Source organism: Elephas maximus, chromosome 22 (assembly GCF_024166365.1).
Source record: "Elephas maximus indicus isolate mEleMax1 chromosome 22, mEleMax1 primary haplotype, whole genome shotgun sequence".
In the NCBI taxonomy this organism is placed as follows: Eukaryota; Metazoa; Chordata; class Mammalia; order Proboscidea; family Elephantidae; genus Elephas; species Elephas maximus.
The window spans coordinates 76891882-76908739 of record NC_064840.1 but is presented as its reverse complement, the minus strand read 5'-3'; the positions used below and the strand labels follow the sequence as shown (position 1 = coordinate 76908739).

Sequence of the window (16858 nt, the reverse complement as noted above, 5' to 3'; positions counted from 1 at the left end):
CTCGTTAAAATGCACACAGGCTGACTGGTCTACAGTTGTCTAAGCTCCCAGATGACAGCGATGCTGCTTGCCCACAGTCCGCACTTTGAACAGTAAGGCTCTAGCTGACCAGTGTGATTTTGCTAAGTATTAGCCTGGCTCTGCCACACGTCAGTTTGATTCTGTCGCCAAGCCTTCTACTTGCGGCTGTGTGCCTCCAGGTGGGGCTCTCACTAACAAAGCATGCGACAGGTGATCAGGAACGCCTGTGGAACAACGTGAATCTGCTTTTGGCAGGTACTTTCATGCTTAAATGATGGATGAGAGCACATAGATCAGAATGTCAACCTTTGCCTTGAGGTAAAAAAGCTGAATTACACGTTATAAAAAAAAAAAAACCATTGCCATCGAGTTGATTCAGACTCACACTGACCCTATAGGACGGAGCAGGACTGCTCCTCAGGGTTTCCAAGAAGCGGCTGGTAGATTCTAACTGCTGACCTTTTGGTTAGCAGCTGAATGCTTTACCACTGCACCACCAGGGCCCCAAGCTGCATAGATAGAACAGTAACTCCCCAGAATAAGACAGAAAGCTGCCATCGAGTCAACTCTGACTCGTGGTGAACTTATATACAACAGAACAAAACATCGCCCAGTCCCGCACCATCCTTACATCCGCTGGTATGTTCAAACCCATCGCTGTGACTATGGTGCCAATCCACCTCACCAAGGGTCTCTTGCCCTTGTTGGCCCCTGTTGGCCTTGTTGGCCCTCTACTTCAGTCTGTACTTCAGTAAACATACGCTTTCCTTCAGTGAATGATCCTTCCTGATGACACATCCAAAGCAAGTCAGTCGAATGATGTCCTGCTATGATCCATGAAGTTTTCAATGGCCAATTTTTAGGAGACCGCCAGGTCCTCCTCCTCAGCCTGCAAGCTCCACTGAAACCTGTCCACCATGGATGACCCTCTGGTATTTGAAATGCTAGTGGCATAGCTTCCAGCATCACAGCAATATGCAAGTTCCCACAATATGACACTGCAAATGGGTGGTGGTCCCCAGAATAAAGCGGTTTCAAAAAATACAAATGCATATATATTTCTACACTTAAATTGTTATTGTTGTGGTTGAATGCCATCAAGTCAATTTCAATTCATTTTGACCCATGTGACAGAGTAGAATGGTCCCATAGGATGTTCTCAGCTGTAATCTTTACACAAGCAGATGGCCAGGCCTTTCTCCTGCGGAGCCACTCAACTGGTTCAAACTGCCAACCAAAAGGTTGGCAGGCGAGCACTTAATCACTGCATGACCAAGACTCCTTAAGCTTATGCCACGTGGCTATAAACTGGCTAAGGGTCCACCGAGACCTGGCTACTCCAAGGCGGCCCCCAGACCAGGGTGAGCGACACAGGGAAGCCTGTTAGAAATGCAGACTTAGAGGTCCCTCCCCAAACCTGCTCATGGGACCTGCACTTCAACAACGCTCCTCAGGAGACTCGTATGAAAGGTTACCCTTCAGGAAACACAGTTCTACCATGCTGACGCTAAGTAGCTGAAGAGAAGAATGCTGGAATATGAAATGTCAGCTTTCCTTTATTTATTCACACACAAAAAGCATTTTCTGTGGGGTAAGGCAATGGGGAATAAAATGATCTATGAGTCACCCTAAGGGCCTCTCTCAAAATAGCCATTACCTACTTAAAAATTCCCTGATGGCAGCCGCAATAACCTTAGTGAAAGTAGGGTACTTGTATTTTCATTCATCTGAATGATTTCGGATCACTGATTAATTAACTAACGAGTGCAGCTCCTTCCAAACCCTTATCGCTAGAAAACGATGTCAAGGATAATAACCTACAAGATTTGGAGAACATCTTCTGAGTTCACAGTAAGCACTGATATAAAAAACGTAATAAAGAATAAATGCCAAGTTTTAAAGTATTTACAAAATCTGACCCTATTTGATAAATTCTGTATAAATAAATTAACGAGGGACGAAACATGAAAGAGACAGCGAGCTAGCTGAAAACGGCCCTGTTCAGGCAGGCCTAGAACAGCGTCTGCCTGTCTGGCCACACTGAGGCAACAAATGCCGAAACGGACACTGATGAATACTCGACAGGTTTCAACACTTACCAACATTCTGGACTCTGCTTTTCAGCTGAGTGGAATTCCTTCTCTTACTCTTTGATTTGGGAGTTCTGTCTTTCGAGGCCAGGCTGGCCTGTGCGGCCACTTTTCTCGTCTTGAAGGCTTTGGTTACGGCTGTTGGGTCTACCGCATCCGGCATACTGCTCAAGCTTGCCAGTGACTCTTCATCAAACTGGCGTCTTCTCCTGTCAGCGTCCACGTGACCTCTGCGATGACCGCTTGCACTCTTCTCTACAGACGCTGCAAAGCCAGCATTAATAAATGGTTTCTCTCCTTCGCCTTCTTGGTCATATAACCACGGCGGCCTACTGTTTTCCACCTCCTCTTCAGGCTGTTTTTGATTCCTTATGGATGAAAATAAGTTTTTAAGAATCACAATCACAGATTTCTGTATTTACTAAAAACTCCAGGTTGTCACAATCGATAGTTTACTAGTGAATAGATATAAGTTAATAAAATCATCATGGGCTATAAAAATATTTTCACAAAATATGCACTAAATATGTAAATATTAAGTAGGCTAATTAATATACTAAATTGTTTTGAGCTTTACTTTTGTACTCTTCTCACTAAACCACTCTCACTGGAGAAAGTTCCAAATCAAATGACCCAGCATTCATGGTGAAAAAGAATGGGGAAAAAAAAATGGAGTGTGAGACAAAGAAAAACAAAACACGGAGGGAACAGCTGGGACAGTTGTAGCAGAGGGTTTGGGAAAGTACATGGATCTGCGTCACTTAAAGTAGTTCAAACAGAACCAAAATTTGGTGAAAACGATTGGCCATGCAACTACTTATTTCTCCACACATTACATCAAGTTTAGCTCTGCTGGTTTAGTGTCTTGTCCCAAATTTCACCTGCTGAGCAATGGCGTCCTTATTGTGCTAAGAGATTTTCATTTGTCATCTAAGGTTGGGAACAACAGGTAAAACACATTTAACACGTCTGCGGGATTTCTCAGACATTTTAATATGCTCATTTGCTTTATAAACATCTTAGTGAGCAAAATGCCTACAGCTTTTTAATCACAGAACCTGATATAGACAAGTCTGTGGGAGACAATACCTACAGTGTTTACCTCAAGACGAAACTCAGTAAACTACAGCCGGCAGGCCAAGCTCAGCTTGCCACCTGCTTCTCTATGGCCTGTGAACTAAGAATGACTTTCATATTTTTAAAGGGACTGGAAAAAATTAAAAGAATAATAATACCTGGTGACACAGAGAAATTATATGAAATTCAAATCTCACTGTCCATAAATAAAGTATTACTTGAACACAGCCGCACTCATTTGTTTATGTGTGTTGTCTAGGGCACTTGTGTGCTAAAACAGCAGAGGTGCATGGTTACGACAGAGACTGTATGGCCCTGTACAAGAGAAGTTTGCTAGCCCTTGGTTAGGACCACGATGCTTCAGCTGATTTCCTTTTCTTGCCAGACATTTATCCAGTAGACCTATAACTGAAACTGGGAGGAGATGAAGTATAATCTGAAGTAGGCCATATATCCACAATAACATAAGACATGCAGACCCACCTAAAAAACTACATAAATGCCTAAGGCAGAATCAGAATAATTCACTGTCAACTACATACACAATATGGGTAATGATGAGGTAGGGACCTTCCTGGAGGAAGGCCTATGGAGTGAAGCTCTGAATCAATGTTTATTGCTTGTTGGTGAGTCCTTTGACCATCATTCCTGAATGGCAACTGGGCATAAATCCTGTGCTAGGCTCTGATGACAGAATATTTTTTATAGAGCACACAAGATTCAATAGGAAAAAGTGCTCAGGACAGCCAAGAAAAGAAGTCATCAAAGTTAGGGGGTCAATCGCAGGATTCCTAGAGTGAACACGGAGTGCAATTCTAAGAGCTATTGATTAATGAAGTCAAAAAACCCAACATGTTCCTGATTTAACAATTAAATAGAGTCACAAGGTTAATTTAAGAACCTGAGACACACCCAAGCATATAGCTAAACGAAATGCAATGTGAATTATGGATTTTAAAGTGCTTGGAAAAGCAAAATCTGAGAGATATTTTTGACAAATAGAACAAATGTTAGATGCAGTTGACCTCCGATTTTTCATCCTTCTCCTAAAAAGTTTTCTCTGAAGTAAATAACAATACCAAAAAGGCTATCGACTGGCTATCAGCTGGCTAGCAACATCATTTTCTGAATTTACACTAATAAATATTTAAAATAAAAGAAGTCATTATGTAGCTATAAAAATGCCTAACGAATTCTTGACCTGAGCCAATCCAACTAGTCTTTCACACTATTGGAACCAAGAATTGTATGTAGGAAGATTATCATTACAAATAAGTGTGAGAATCAGGGAGAAAAAAAGAATCTTAAATACAACTGATACCACGTATCACTAGAACTTCTCACGCAAAGCTGTTTTTATGATCTAATAAAACCAAACACTATCATCGAGTCAATTCCAACTCATAGTGACCCTACAGGACAGAGAACTGCTCCACAGCGTTTCCAAGGGTTGGCTGCTGGATTTGAACCGTCAACCTTTTGGTCAGCAGCTGTATTGCTTAACCACTGCGCCACTAGGGCTCCTTATAATCTAATAGTACTTAACATCGCATTTGGGCGGGCTTTCCAAACTCATTCTCATCAGGGGCTATGAATCAAATAAAGGGACACCACTTGATGACATCTCTCCCCTAGCAGTCCCTATTAGTTACTAGTCCTAGGTCAGTGAACAGTGAACTGGTTTAGCCTTAAACGCAGATAAATCAATTTCAAAAGACGCCCTATGGAGTCAGGTCATACCTTTCCAACAGGAATCTCATAGGACAACCTGGACCAAAACTCCAGACTTCTCTTACACTGGGTTGATCTGCAAGTATACCTGAGGACAGCTACTAAAATGTAAGGGCATCACGTTCCCAACACTAACAAGCCGAACAGTCACACACATCTTAACCGACCAGTTCTCAAATTACATGTAATCACAAAAGTGATTTTTAAACAAATACTGGCTTAGATTCACAATTAAGTACCTTTGTTTTTCTGCTCCAATAGAAGAACTGCTTTCAAACGGCTTTGGAAAAGCCATATATTCTGTTTTCCCTGAAGGGTTCTGGGCTAATGGTTGCTGCTGTTCAGTGGGTGCAGAAATATTCTGAGAAAAATCTCCAAAATTAGAAGGGAATAAAGGGCTGAAATTCATACCTAATAAATAAAAGTCATGGGTAGAGAACAAAAAGAAACAGCATTAGCCTTAGTTAAATTAAAGGATAATTTTTAATTAAAGGTGCCATTCAAATGAAAAATTGGTAATTAAAATAAACTAACATTCAATCGCTATTTATGGCTCAGCCCACCATGGTTTAGGCACCGGGGATTCAAAGATAAATAACGACCTTTACCCCCACCTAAGAGCTAAAAGTTAGAAATAATAGTACCTACCCCAAAACCCGTTGCCGTTGAGTCGATTCTGACTCACAGTGACCCTGTAGGACAGAGCAGAACTGCCCCATAGGGTTTCCAAGGAGCAGCATGGTAGATTCCAACTGCCAACCTTTTGGTTGGCAGCCAAGCTCTTAACCACTGCGACACCAGGACTCCAATAATACCTACCATTTATCAAGTTATTACTGGGTGCCAGGCACTATTTTAAGCACTTGACATGTTATTTTGTTTAATACTCAAGGCTGTGGTGTATGTATTATAATTATTTTACCAATGAGAAAACAGGCTTAAAGGTTAAATGTAGTAAATGGAAAAGCTGGTATGATCTCTGGTCTGCACAACTACAAAGCTTACATTCTTTCCACTACACTTCAGCTGGGAAAGCAGAACATTACTGTGCGATCTCAGTGGTGTCTGTAAGGGGCTGCAGACAGCTTTGGGGAGGCTAGTCTGTGAAGAACGAAGAGTCTTTAGAGGTGCTGGTGTAGGAGTGAAGTGCATTTCCGTTTAAAGGAACAGCACGTGTCATTTCCTGTATTACTTAAAAGCCTATCCAAAACATGTTTGCTGTCAATACTAATCAACACTCAAGAACCAAAGAGCTTGCTTATTTTTAAATGCCAGTATCTTTATAATCCTGTTGAGAAAACAGCCTGTGGTACATGGATATTTTACTCACAAAGTCCCCATCCCCATAATCCCCCAACATTCCCTGCCGAACACCCTCAACTCCTCCTCCTCTGTCATACACCTCATCAGTTTACCTAACCTACTCATTCGACCTCCATAACCGCTTCTGTGTCACTCCTTTTGCTTTATCCTTACTGCCCATTTGCCTTAGGTCAGGCTATCAGCCTTACCCTGTAACACCGCAGCAGCCTCCTATTCACCACCTACGCTTAGCTCCTTCCCTCCAATCGCCCCTCGACACTGTCACAGGGGCGTCTTTCTACAATACGAACCTCACCTTATCCCTGCTCATCCTTCAGTGGCTCCATCGTCAGCAATGCAAAACTCAGCTTCCTGCACAGCACGGAAGGCCTCTGCCGCTCCTCAGCCACACCTATCACTCTTCCTCTGCCTTGATCCGAATACTACTCACATTTAATTACCACTGAATTCCCTGATATGCTATTTTATTCCTTTGTAACTCTAAGTGGTTCCATTGATTACAAAGTCCTTCCCCTCCTAGTGCCCCTAGAAATAAATTCTACCCGTTCTTTAGCTTACATGTCACCTTGTCTGGAAAGGTAAGCTTGCTGACAATCCTTTTCCCTAAGGCAGGATGGCCACTCAGCTTGCCTGCACCGCCTCTACACACCTGTGGCACCGTACTCTTGAGCACTAGACTCTCAATTCCTTAAAGGATCGATCTCTCACTCATCTTTGAATCTCCAGTAACTTACATAATGTCTGGCGCCTAACAGGTGCAGGAAACGATGCTCGACTACAAGGTCTAACCTAAACGTATTCACCTTTATTCTAGTGGTGCATCTCCCTAACAAGACAGGCAGGGAGAAGGGCACTGTCTCACTCATCTCCTCTCTCCCAACGTTTTACACGCTGCCTGGACACAGCAGACACTACTGGACAGCTTAATTCCTTTCCCCCTTCAAAACAGTTCTTGAATAATTCAAAGGTCTAAGACTAAGCAATTGTAAATAGTTTATTTAACTTATTTGCAAGTATATTTAGCATTAGGAAGAATGAATGTAGAAAAAGTTTTTAAAACTTTCCTTGCAAACATATTCTACCATCTCAAAAAAGACTGTTATAAATTCAGGCAACAAACAAATGATAGTCTCACACTCTTTGCATTTCCTTCTTTTCCCTTTAGATTTTTAGCCACCTACCTGGTGTAAACGATGAAAAATTAGTAAATCCAGGCAGGGAAAAGAGGTTTACAGGCTGTGTGGGAAAGCTGAAGGGACAGAACACGCCGGGAGAAGGGGGCTGTGATGCACTGCTGCCTCGTTCCTTGCCGCCAGGCTTCTCGGGATGCTGGTTTTGCTGGAGCATAAGTTCATTCAACATTTGTCTCAACCTGTAAACATTGAAAAAACAAAATAAAAAATACGTCAGTTATTTAAAAATCAGTTATATTACCACTTATTTACAGTATATTCAAGAAAAACGGAATGTAAGAGATGATTCAACAGCAAGCAGAACTTCGCCTGCCTGCTCTAACACTTCTGACAACAAATCCTAGCTTGCTCTGCAGCTCTACCTTCATAACCTGGCCTCCGGAGCAACAAATGAACACAGCCCTTTTATAACAGAGACTGCGCCTAACTATGACAAACTTTTTTTTTTGTTTACAGCTTTACTGAGGTATAACTAACTTATATAATTCACCCAATATAAGTTCAATTCAAATTATTAAAAACAAAAGTCATGGCTACAGTATTAAAGCGACACTGGGAAAATCACTGCTTATAAAATCCCTGGGTGACAGACGATGGGACATGTCTGAATACGCGGTTTGGCTCCTGTCCTTTTTTCCCAGAAGGTAACTGTAAAACCCATTTCAGCACTTAGTAGAGCCAAAAACCGGCTGCTGTTAAGGAGATTCTGACTCACAGCGACCCTATAGCACAGAGCAGACCGCTCCACAGGGTTTCCAAGGAGCGGCTGGTGGATGTGAACTGCCGACCTAACGGGTGGCAGCCAAGCTCTCCACCACTGCGCGGCCAGGGCCCCAGCACCCACATCCGCATTCGGACTCTAGGCCCAGCCCTTCAAGCCGCAGCTCACCTCTGAACGTTATTCTGCTGCCACGTCAGCTGAGTGTAGCACTGGTTCAGCTGGTGCATGATAAGGTGCACCTGGGGAGACGCGACGTTACTGGGCATCACACTGTAGGGACCCGTGAGAAGAGTCTGTAGGAGACAGGACAGAGCCTACGGGGAGAGAAGTTCCAGTGATAAACATGGAAGTTACTGATGACATGAAAAAAATTGTATTGCTTCAAGAACAATAAAAAGGGTCTGGTAATATCTACTTTCACAGCAACCCCTACCTGCTGATCTTGCATCAGTGTCTGACAGATACTGACACTGAAATCGAGCTGTTTCTTTAGCTGGTTGATTTGTTCTTGCCACTGTTCTTTCTCTTCTACGTAAGAGAGCTCCGACACCCAGCGCAGGTTCTCCTGACGCTGCAGGCTGACATTCTGTTGCCTTGTCTTGGCTAAAGGACGGTAATTTCCATCTGCTGAAAAGGGACGATTGTTCTTCCACCTAGCACAAGATGTGAAACATTGAGTCACATGTAATAATTTGGCTTTAATATTATGGAAATAAAACATTGATACTGTGGCCCACAGACCTGTCTTCTAAAACGGAAAACAGTACAGGAAAACAGAAGGGCGGGGGGAGGAACAGATTTCTAGACTCAGGTAATTATCACTTTTGAATTCCCTTCCAGTCTCTGTTTGTCTTTACACAGAAGTATCCATACAACTCTGTATTCTGTAGAATGAATATATTACTATCACAAGTATTTTTCCATTCATGTTTTACATTTAATTACATAACATTGCAGTATTACGTAGAACTACTATAATCTACTTAATCGGCTTTCATTAATTAATAATTTTTCACTCTTATAAGCTACAGTGTAATGAATATCTTTGTTGACAGACCGTTTTCAGTATTTAGGATTTTTCCTTTTTGCTTCATTCCGCCAAAATGGAGCCAGGATCAAAGCTTATGAACCTGGATCCAGTCTAGCTGGGATCTACCACAGCAATACTCCTTATTCAAACACTAAAACTAACCTGTTTTTTGTTTCCTTTACATTACAGGAATTATGATTCACGCCGTTAGGAGGATACATGGAGAAGCTGTCATTGGAACTGGCATCTTGCTCTTCTTCCTCCTCTTCATCCGTCCGAACGATTCCTTCAGAAAGGTAACCACCTTCATCGCCTTCCTCCTCATCCAGGGCACACTGCGAAGAACCTCCCCAGGTGGCCATCGTTCTAACAGTTCAGAGACTTTAAGTCAGAGATCATCCTGGGGATCAGCTAAACATCTTAGCACCCACTCTGCGTCAGGCACTGTACCAAGTATGTGTGTTGCGTATAAACAATCTCATTTAATCACAGTAACTCTATGAGATCGGCGGTACTCTGTCCACCTGCCATCACACAGAATATGTTCACTCTGCCTTTCAAAAAGCAATTCTTACAGTAAATTAAAACAGTCCTAACCTCTGGAGCTTTTTTCCTGAACTAAACCTTGATGAACTTTCTTCAGCTTTTCCTGGAGGGACTTTTCTAGATCAGCACTGTCCAACACAACTTTCTGCCACAGTGCTTCACAGGATCTGTCTGCGCTGTCCTAAACAGCTGCCAGTCACACACGCCTGTGAAGCATTTAACACGTGGCTAGTAAGGCTGAGAAGGAGCTGTCCACTTTACTTCATTTTAATTTGAACAGCTATATTATGTAGCAGCTGCCAGCACAGTTCCAGACCAATGGTTCTCAAATCTAGGTGCTCATCACATCTGCCCAAAAACTTTAAAAAAGTACAGAAGCGTGGTACCCAGAGCTAAGTATTACACAGTTTGATCAATAAAATGCATACTGGGACTCCAAAATTAGGAAAAGTTCTTCTAAGAACAGAAAAGAGTGAGACTGAAGTTCAGTGCAATGTTCCAGAAATGTCAAAAGGTAAGGTCACAACAAAATCTGGGTTCCAAAATTTTAGATTTGAATATTACTATATAGAAAAGTAAAGAAGCGACTGTATAAAGGATCAAATCTTTTACAACTCTTCTAAATATGGAAATTTCAAGCTTAAAGATATCTTAAAGCCTGAATGTTTCACATAATAAAGTGTTTTAAAAACTTTACAAATAGTAGATGCTCAATTTAAGTAAAAGAGTAAGTGCTTATTTCTAGCCTGACAGAAAAACACTACACAATAATAAGCATTTTCCTTAAATATGCCTAAAACATAACTAAGAATAAGAAAATAAGGCATATACATATGAGAAAATCCACATCACCATTAAATTGAGTGCCACAGTAAGTTAAAAAAAGAAAACTGATGCTATGAGAAGTGAGAACAGAAAGTAGCTGGAGTCGGTTAAGCTGAGTCATAAAGGTGACACTGAACAATTAGCCTTAATGAGACAGCAGATTTGTGCTGTGGTGTGGAGGAGAAATGATGCTGTCAGGCCACTGGCCTTAGATAACCCATCGCCATCTAGTCGATTTCGGCTCCCAGTGACCCCGCAGGACAGAGCAGAATGCCCCACAGGGTTCCCAAGGAGCAGCTGGTGGATTCAAACTGCTGATCTTTTGGTTAGCAGCCGAGCCCTTAACCACTGTGACACCAGGGCTCCAGCCCTTAGGTGGGGGATGTTAAAAATAGTGTTTTTTTTTTTTAACAACTCTTACTTTTCTGTTCTACTTTGCTGAGGAGTACACAGGTTCTCAGATCCATCGCTTCTGACTGAAACAGCAACCGGAGATGCAGTTTCAGCCAGGCCTTGCCTCCTCTGATGCTCAGCCATGAGCGCTTCCAGCTGCTTTCTTCTCTGCCGCAGCTCTTCCCTCAACATTTCATGTCTTCGCATTTCTGTCCATAGCTATTTCAAAAAAACCAGAGTCAGGGGTGTGTAATATGTAGATTTGCTTTAGCCTTAAAAACAACAGGCCAATACTACCATCAGGACCCACAAAGCTGCCCATTCTCACTCTACCTTTTCTACACTAAGATATCCGTAAAGGTTAAAATAACACCTTAGTAATGAAGAAGAAAGAGCCAGGCAACCATTAATGCTTAGTGAAAACAACACAGTAGCCCAATATACTCCACGCTCTATGTAGAAAAAGTTAGGATGTTTTCTACAAACCACATACAAATAAAATGTCAAAGGCTAGGTCTTCCTAACTGAGATGATTACGATTTGCTCCAGCAGCTCTGGAGATAAAATTCTGCCAGATATTCAATAATAAAGAACAAGACTAGTTTGGAAAGATCCCAACTTAATTATTTTTAGGAAAACAATGTTTTCTTTCCCCTAACTGTAAGTCACAAAACAGACTACCACTTAAAAACACGTTTCACAGGTACTCCGCTTCCCTCTTAAAGCGTGTCTTAAGACTGACTCAGAAACAAAAGCGTACAACGCAACGCCCAGTACCTCGTTATCTCCTACTGAAGACTCTTCAGGCTCAGACACAGATTTGCTTGTAGTAGTTTCATTTTCACGAACAGTTGGTGTTGAAGTAACAGCTGGCAGATAATTTTTTGTGGGACAATTACCCACACTAGTGGCTGAGAGCTAAAAAAGGATTGGTAAAAACTATTAGGAGGAGAGAAAACAATTACGTTCATGTCATAAAAGCAGCTATGTTACTGCCAAAGGGCTCCAATGCCATGATGATACTTTATCTGTTATTACCAGACACAATCGCTGTCGTCACTGACATAAGGAAACAAAGATGAAAACAGGCTACAGTGGATGTGTAGTAACACTTCAGAACGATGGAAACAACAGGGAAATAACGCTAACGTTGAAAAGACCATATATTCAATCCAACTCTGGCAAACCCTGCACAATTCCTGTGGATGTTATTTAGGTTGGGAACAAAGGTGAAAATATGGGTGAGAAATATCAGAAAAGCAGCAGCTATACTAGAAACATGTGACGGGATGTATTTCCCTTTCTTTGAAAACACAGGCTGAGGAACGAACCCAATGAACAGATTTAAGAAAAATCTAAAAAATCCTTCTCACATCACCACTACCCCTGATTATCTGACATGAAGATTTCTCTCTCTGTTCAATCTCAAAGACCCAGGCGTAGGGTTATCAATTAATAAGCGGAAGTGTAGACATGAATTTAATAGTCAAACTACACAAATGATATTTTCATTATTTTCCTTAGGTAACTTACAATGACTTATGGGCTCTCTATTATGGAATACTAGGCAAGTAGAACTGCTGATCGAAAATTGCAAAGTTCAAACAGGACATTTTAATATAAACAATTATGAATACTCAAGTTCTGTTTCTGTGGTTAGGTAGCCCAAAAAGCAGAACAGTGGGAATCCTTGGAGTCAATTCCTGTGTGCTCTCTTCCAGGACACAAATCCGTATGCCCGCCCCGTTTTACTAGTTCTTGCCTGAATCACAAGATCAGTAGACACGATCTGTCATGCCAGTACTAGAAAAAGACGAAGAGCTCTTTTGGCTTACATTAGGTTTACATATCTTTTTTCAGACAAGTGGGAAGAATATTAATTTCACCATTACCTGTAGATCAGGACACGCCTTTTGCAAGGCCTGAATTTTCTCTTGAATCTCAATCAGTTTCTTTCTTTCTTCTTGCAACTGTTTGAGCTCTCTCTGCTGCTGCTGAAGTTTAGCCTCATAAAATTTCTCCCTACAATTAAATTGACATTACATGTATTTGTAGACTCCAATAAAATCTGATGACAGTATTAGGCGAGACATACCACAGTACCTAGCAGACCCCACCATCTCTATGAAAGGCACTCAATTTTTATTAAATCAAAGTCAAAAGCTTAACGTACCTTTCCTTTTCATTTGCTCCGGCGCCCTTCTGTGTTTTGTGGGCATTTCCTCTAGTGTTATTTGGATTGTGTTTAGTGTCTTCTTCCGCTGGGTAGAAATCACCCAAGTTTGTGGTATTGGCTGAGATAGCTCCTTCCTCCGCGTCATCACCCTGAAACAGGATCATTACATTCACGTGGTCTTGGTATCTACAGACATCATCCAACTTGTACCTTTAATAAATACTACTAGTCAGTAAAATGTACGTAATGCAAAAAAAAAATTAAACCAATAGAAAAAGCACTTAATTTTTAGAGAAAACTGAAGTTCATCTTCTACCAATAGCAGGAAATAAAGTACTAAAACCAAAACCAACACATTTAAGATCTGAGTTGCCGATTACCTAGTAACGACAGAAATTAAATAGCCTCTTCTTATCTTGACCAGATACTGAGCTATAGTACCTGAAAACAAAATAACAAAAACACGGTTTTCTGAAGAATATGAAGAAGATAATATGGTATATAACCGGAGCTAACTGGAGCCGGGAAGCTTCGTACGATGCTGTATTACAATGAACTTCTGGTATTAGATAAATTTACTTAAGATTAACTTTGACGTGACCAACTTCAAATAATCACTGTCCACTGTCACGGGCTCTGCTGAGATTTTTGCACCATTTCTCCACTTTGTGGAAAGAAGAGGCAATGCTCACAATACAAAAGACAATGAAAATGGTTCATCTCAAATCTGCAGTCACTACTGGAAAAACCACCAAGGTTCGTATCTTGCTAAAAGTAGAGCCCTGTCTTCTGCTGAAATCATCGTACTGTAAAATGGGGCTGTGGGAGGAAACCCTACATTTTCTTGAAAACATTTAACTCTATACATTCTATACATACTCAGGCTTTCTCTGAAGACCTCAACTGAAACTTCAATGTCTGGCGGTATTATTTTAATAAAACCTTAAAAAATGAGAGTCAGTCCTTAATTATAAAACCCTCTAATTGATTTCAAGTTTGTAGATAGGGTGTTAGTCTAGTCTTCCTATCAATCTGAAAACTAACTTAGTCCGTGGCTAGTTATGGAAGAAAAATTAAAAAGAAACTGAGTTGGAACTCAAGAAAAAAGGAGTGATCATGAGGCATGTCCATAAAATAAGTAGAAAACCTGAAGAGAAAAATTAAAGCAAAAGGTGCCTGAACAACTGAGATGGTGTAAGTTCCAACAGTAAAAGGAGGCTGAAAAAGTAATTGACATTAAGTATTACTGTTGATACATGGAGAAAACACTGAAGTTGTGAAGGATTTCATTTTACTTGGATCCGCAACCAACACCCGTGGAAGCAGCAGTCAAGAAATCAAATGACTTATTGCACTGGGCAAATCTGCTGCAAAAGACCTCTTTGAAGTGTTGAGAAACAAAGTTGTCACTTTGAGGACTAAGGTGTGCCTGGCTTAAGCCAGGGTATTTTTAATCGCCTCCTAGGCATGCAAAAGCTGACAACGAATAAGGAAGACTGAAGAAGAATTATGGTGATGGCAGAGAATACTGACTACACATGGACTGCCAGAAGAACAAACAGATCTGTCTTGGAAGAAGTACAGCCTGAATGCTCATTAGAGGTGAGGATGGTGAGACTTTGTCTCAGGTACTTTGGACATGTTTTCAGAAGGACCAATCCCTGGAGAAGAGTATCACGCCTGGTAAAGTAGAGTGTCAGCAAAAAAGTGGAAGACTCTCAACGAGATGGACTGACACAGTGTCGCAACAATCGGCTCAAGGGTAACAATGACTGTGAGGATGGCGCAGGGCTGGCCAGTGCCTCATTCTGCGCACACAGTTGCTAAGAGTTGAAAAGGACTCAAAAGCACCTAACAGCAACATTATTGCTGCATCACACTTTGCATTACAGAATAATGAACCAAACGAGACGATATAAAGAGACTTAAACGATACATGACTTCTCATAAAGGCCTTCATTCTAAGTTGTCCAGGCCATCCTAATGCTAACAGAGTGATAATACTGTTATATAATCTCAGTAACTATATAACTGATTAGACCTTCTCCTGAGTTCTCTTGGGAACAAGGATATAAGAAAAAGAGAGGAAAAAACTATATTAAAATAAGTAAAAATCATCAATCAAACTAATTTAATAACTTAAGAGTTTTGATGATTTTTGTCACAGCTCTCAGGAGGAGGCCTCTAGGCTGCAGCTTTCAGGTTTCTCCTATGTGTATCAGATCTTAGAACACTTCCTAATGCAAAAGAAATCCATTCAATGTAATTTAAATCAAGCTGATTCATCTACAATCCACCTACTTATTCATAATTTCTGATCTATTATTCCCACTTGGGGCAATAAATACATTCGAGGAAAAAAAATCTTAAAGGGAAAATGGAAAAGTAATTAACAAATACAATGATGTCCAAGATAGTGCAAGCCATTATTATTATTTGCTTTAGAAAGTTTTATTTTTGAAACGGTAATTCACTCACATGATCAAAATTAAAGAAGTAAAAAGTCATTTAGTAAAGCCTCCTTTCCACCCTGTTCCCCAGATGATTCCACTCTCCATAGGCAACCAATATTATTGATTTATGTATCCTTCTATAGATTTACTTTGAATATACAAACACAAATATATACATGTATGTATACACACATGTACGTATGTGTTTGTATACACGTGTGCGTGAGTATGTACGTTTCTCGCCCCATTCCCCTTGGCGGCCCATCTTATAACAGGGAACAAATGGAAAAAACCAACAGTCCAATTCCAGTAATAGTTACACAAACTACAGTACATCAATATAATCCAGACTCATACATCACTGCTCACAGTCATCAATTAAAACAGTCACTCTGGAGAACAACTAAACAGTATGCATTGAAACTAAGACGTGCCTAAGCTCTGACACGGGGCTTCCAATTCTCTACACCTTTTCCTGAAAAACACACAAATGCACAAAGAGGCTTATGTGACAGTGTACACTGGAGTGTTGTTTCTAAATAGTGAAAAGCTGGAAACAATGAAAGTGTCTATCAGTGGGATGCTATGCTACAGCTAAAAAAACACTGTGTGTTCTGTAGAGGCACATATATGACTATTTATATTTTATTATTATTTATCTATGTAATTATGAAATTAAGTGAGAAGTTCTCCAAAACATTGTGGATTGGGGGCAAAAGTAAGCTGCAAAATAATATTTAGTATATTATATAATTTCTAAAAAGAAATACAAAACAGAACTTCTATTTTGTTTTTTAATAAGTGCCTCCTGAAGTATGTAAATGCGCAGAAAAAGTCTGGTCAAACAGAACTTGTAACCTGTGTGGAGGAGGAAGGGATTATGAGCAGAGATCAGGAGGGAGTTTATTATAATAGTACATTTTTAAAACAAGGAAAACACATTCATGTTTTACTTGAGTAATTTAAAGTAAGATGAATTTCAAAAGAAGTTGTAAATATGATGAAAACCATTTTTCTATACCTTTATAAAAGTGGTTAATTTTAGTGTTTTATACTTCATTTCTTTCCAAGCTTAAACAAATCTAAAAACAGGTCATCATTTGTTAATTCTACCAGAGATGAAATACCTGCTGATACTGTCCAAGTTACAGTTATCATGGAACCCTGGAGGCAAAGTGGTTGAGAGCTACAGCTGCTAATCAAAAGACTGGCAGTTCGAACCCACCAGCCACTCCTTGGAAACCCAATGGGGTAGTTCTACTCTGTCCTATAGGGTCAC

General features: G+C 40.6%; 1 protein-coding gene across 12 annotated transcripts in view; it reads right to left on the bottom strand.

Annotated features, from left to right (window-relative positions):
- Nucleotides 1-16858, bottom strand: part of PCM1 (pericentriolar material 1) — a 112154-nt gene that overhangs the window by 60626 nt on the left and 34670 nt on the right. For all 12 annotated transcript variants that reach the window (XM_049866615.1, XM_049866619.1, XM_049866623.1 and 9 more), the window contains 10 exons: nt 13124-13275; nt 12843-12972; nt 11728-11868; nt 10979-11169; nt 9349-9552; nt 8590-8809; nt 8325-8470; nt 7424-7614; nt 5159-5330; nt 2121-2479 (listed from right to left, as the gene is read on the bottom strand). In XM_049866615.1, the coding sequence (XP_049722572.1) occupies nt 2121-2479; nt 5159-5330; nt 7424-7614; nt 8325-8470; nt 8590-8809; nt 9349-9552; nt 10979-11169; nt 11728-11868; nt 12843-12972; nt 13124-13275 (1906 nt within the window). The remainder of the gene's footprint in view (nt 1-2120; nt 2480-5158; nt 5331-7423; nt 7615-8324; nt 8471-8589; nt 8810-9348; nt 9553-10978; nt 11170-11727; nt 11869-12842; nt 12973-13123; nt 13276-16858) is intronic.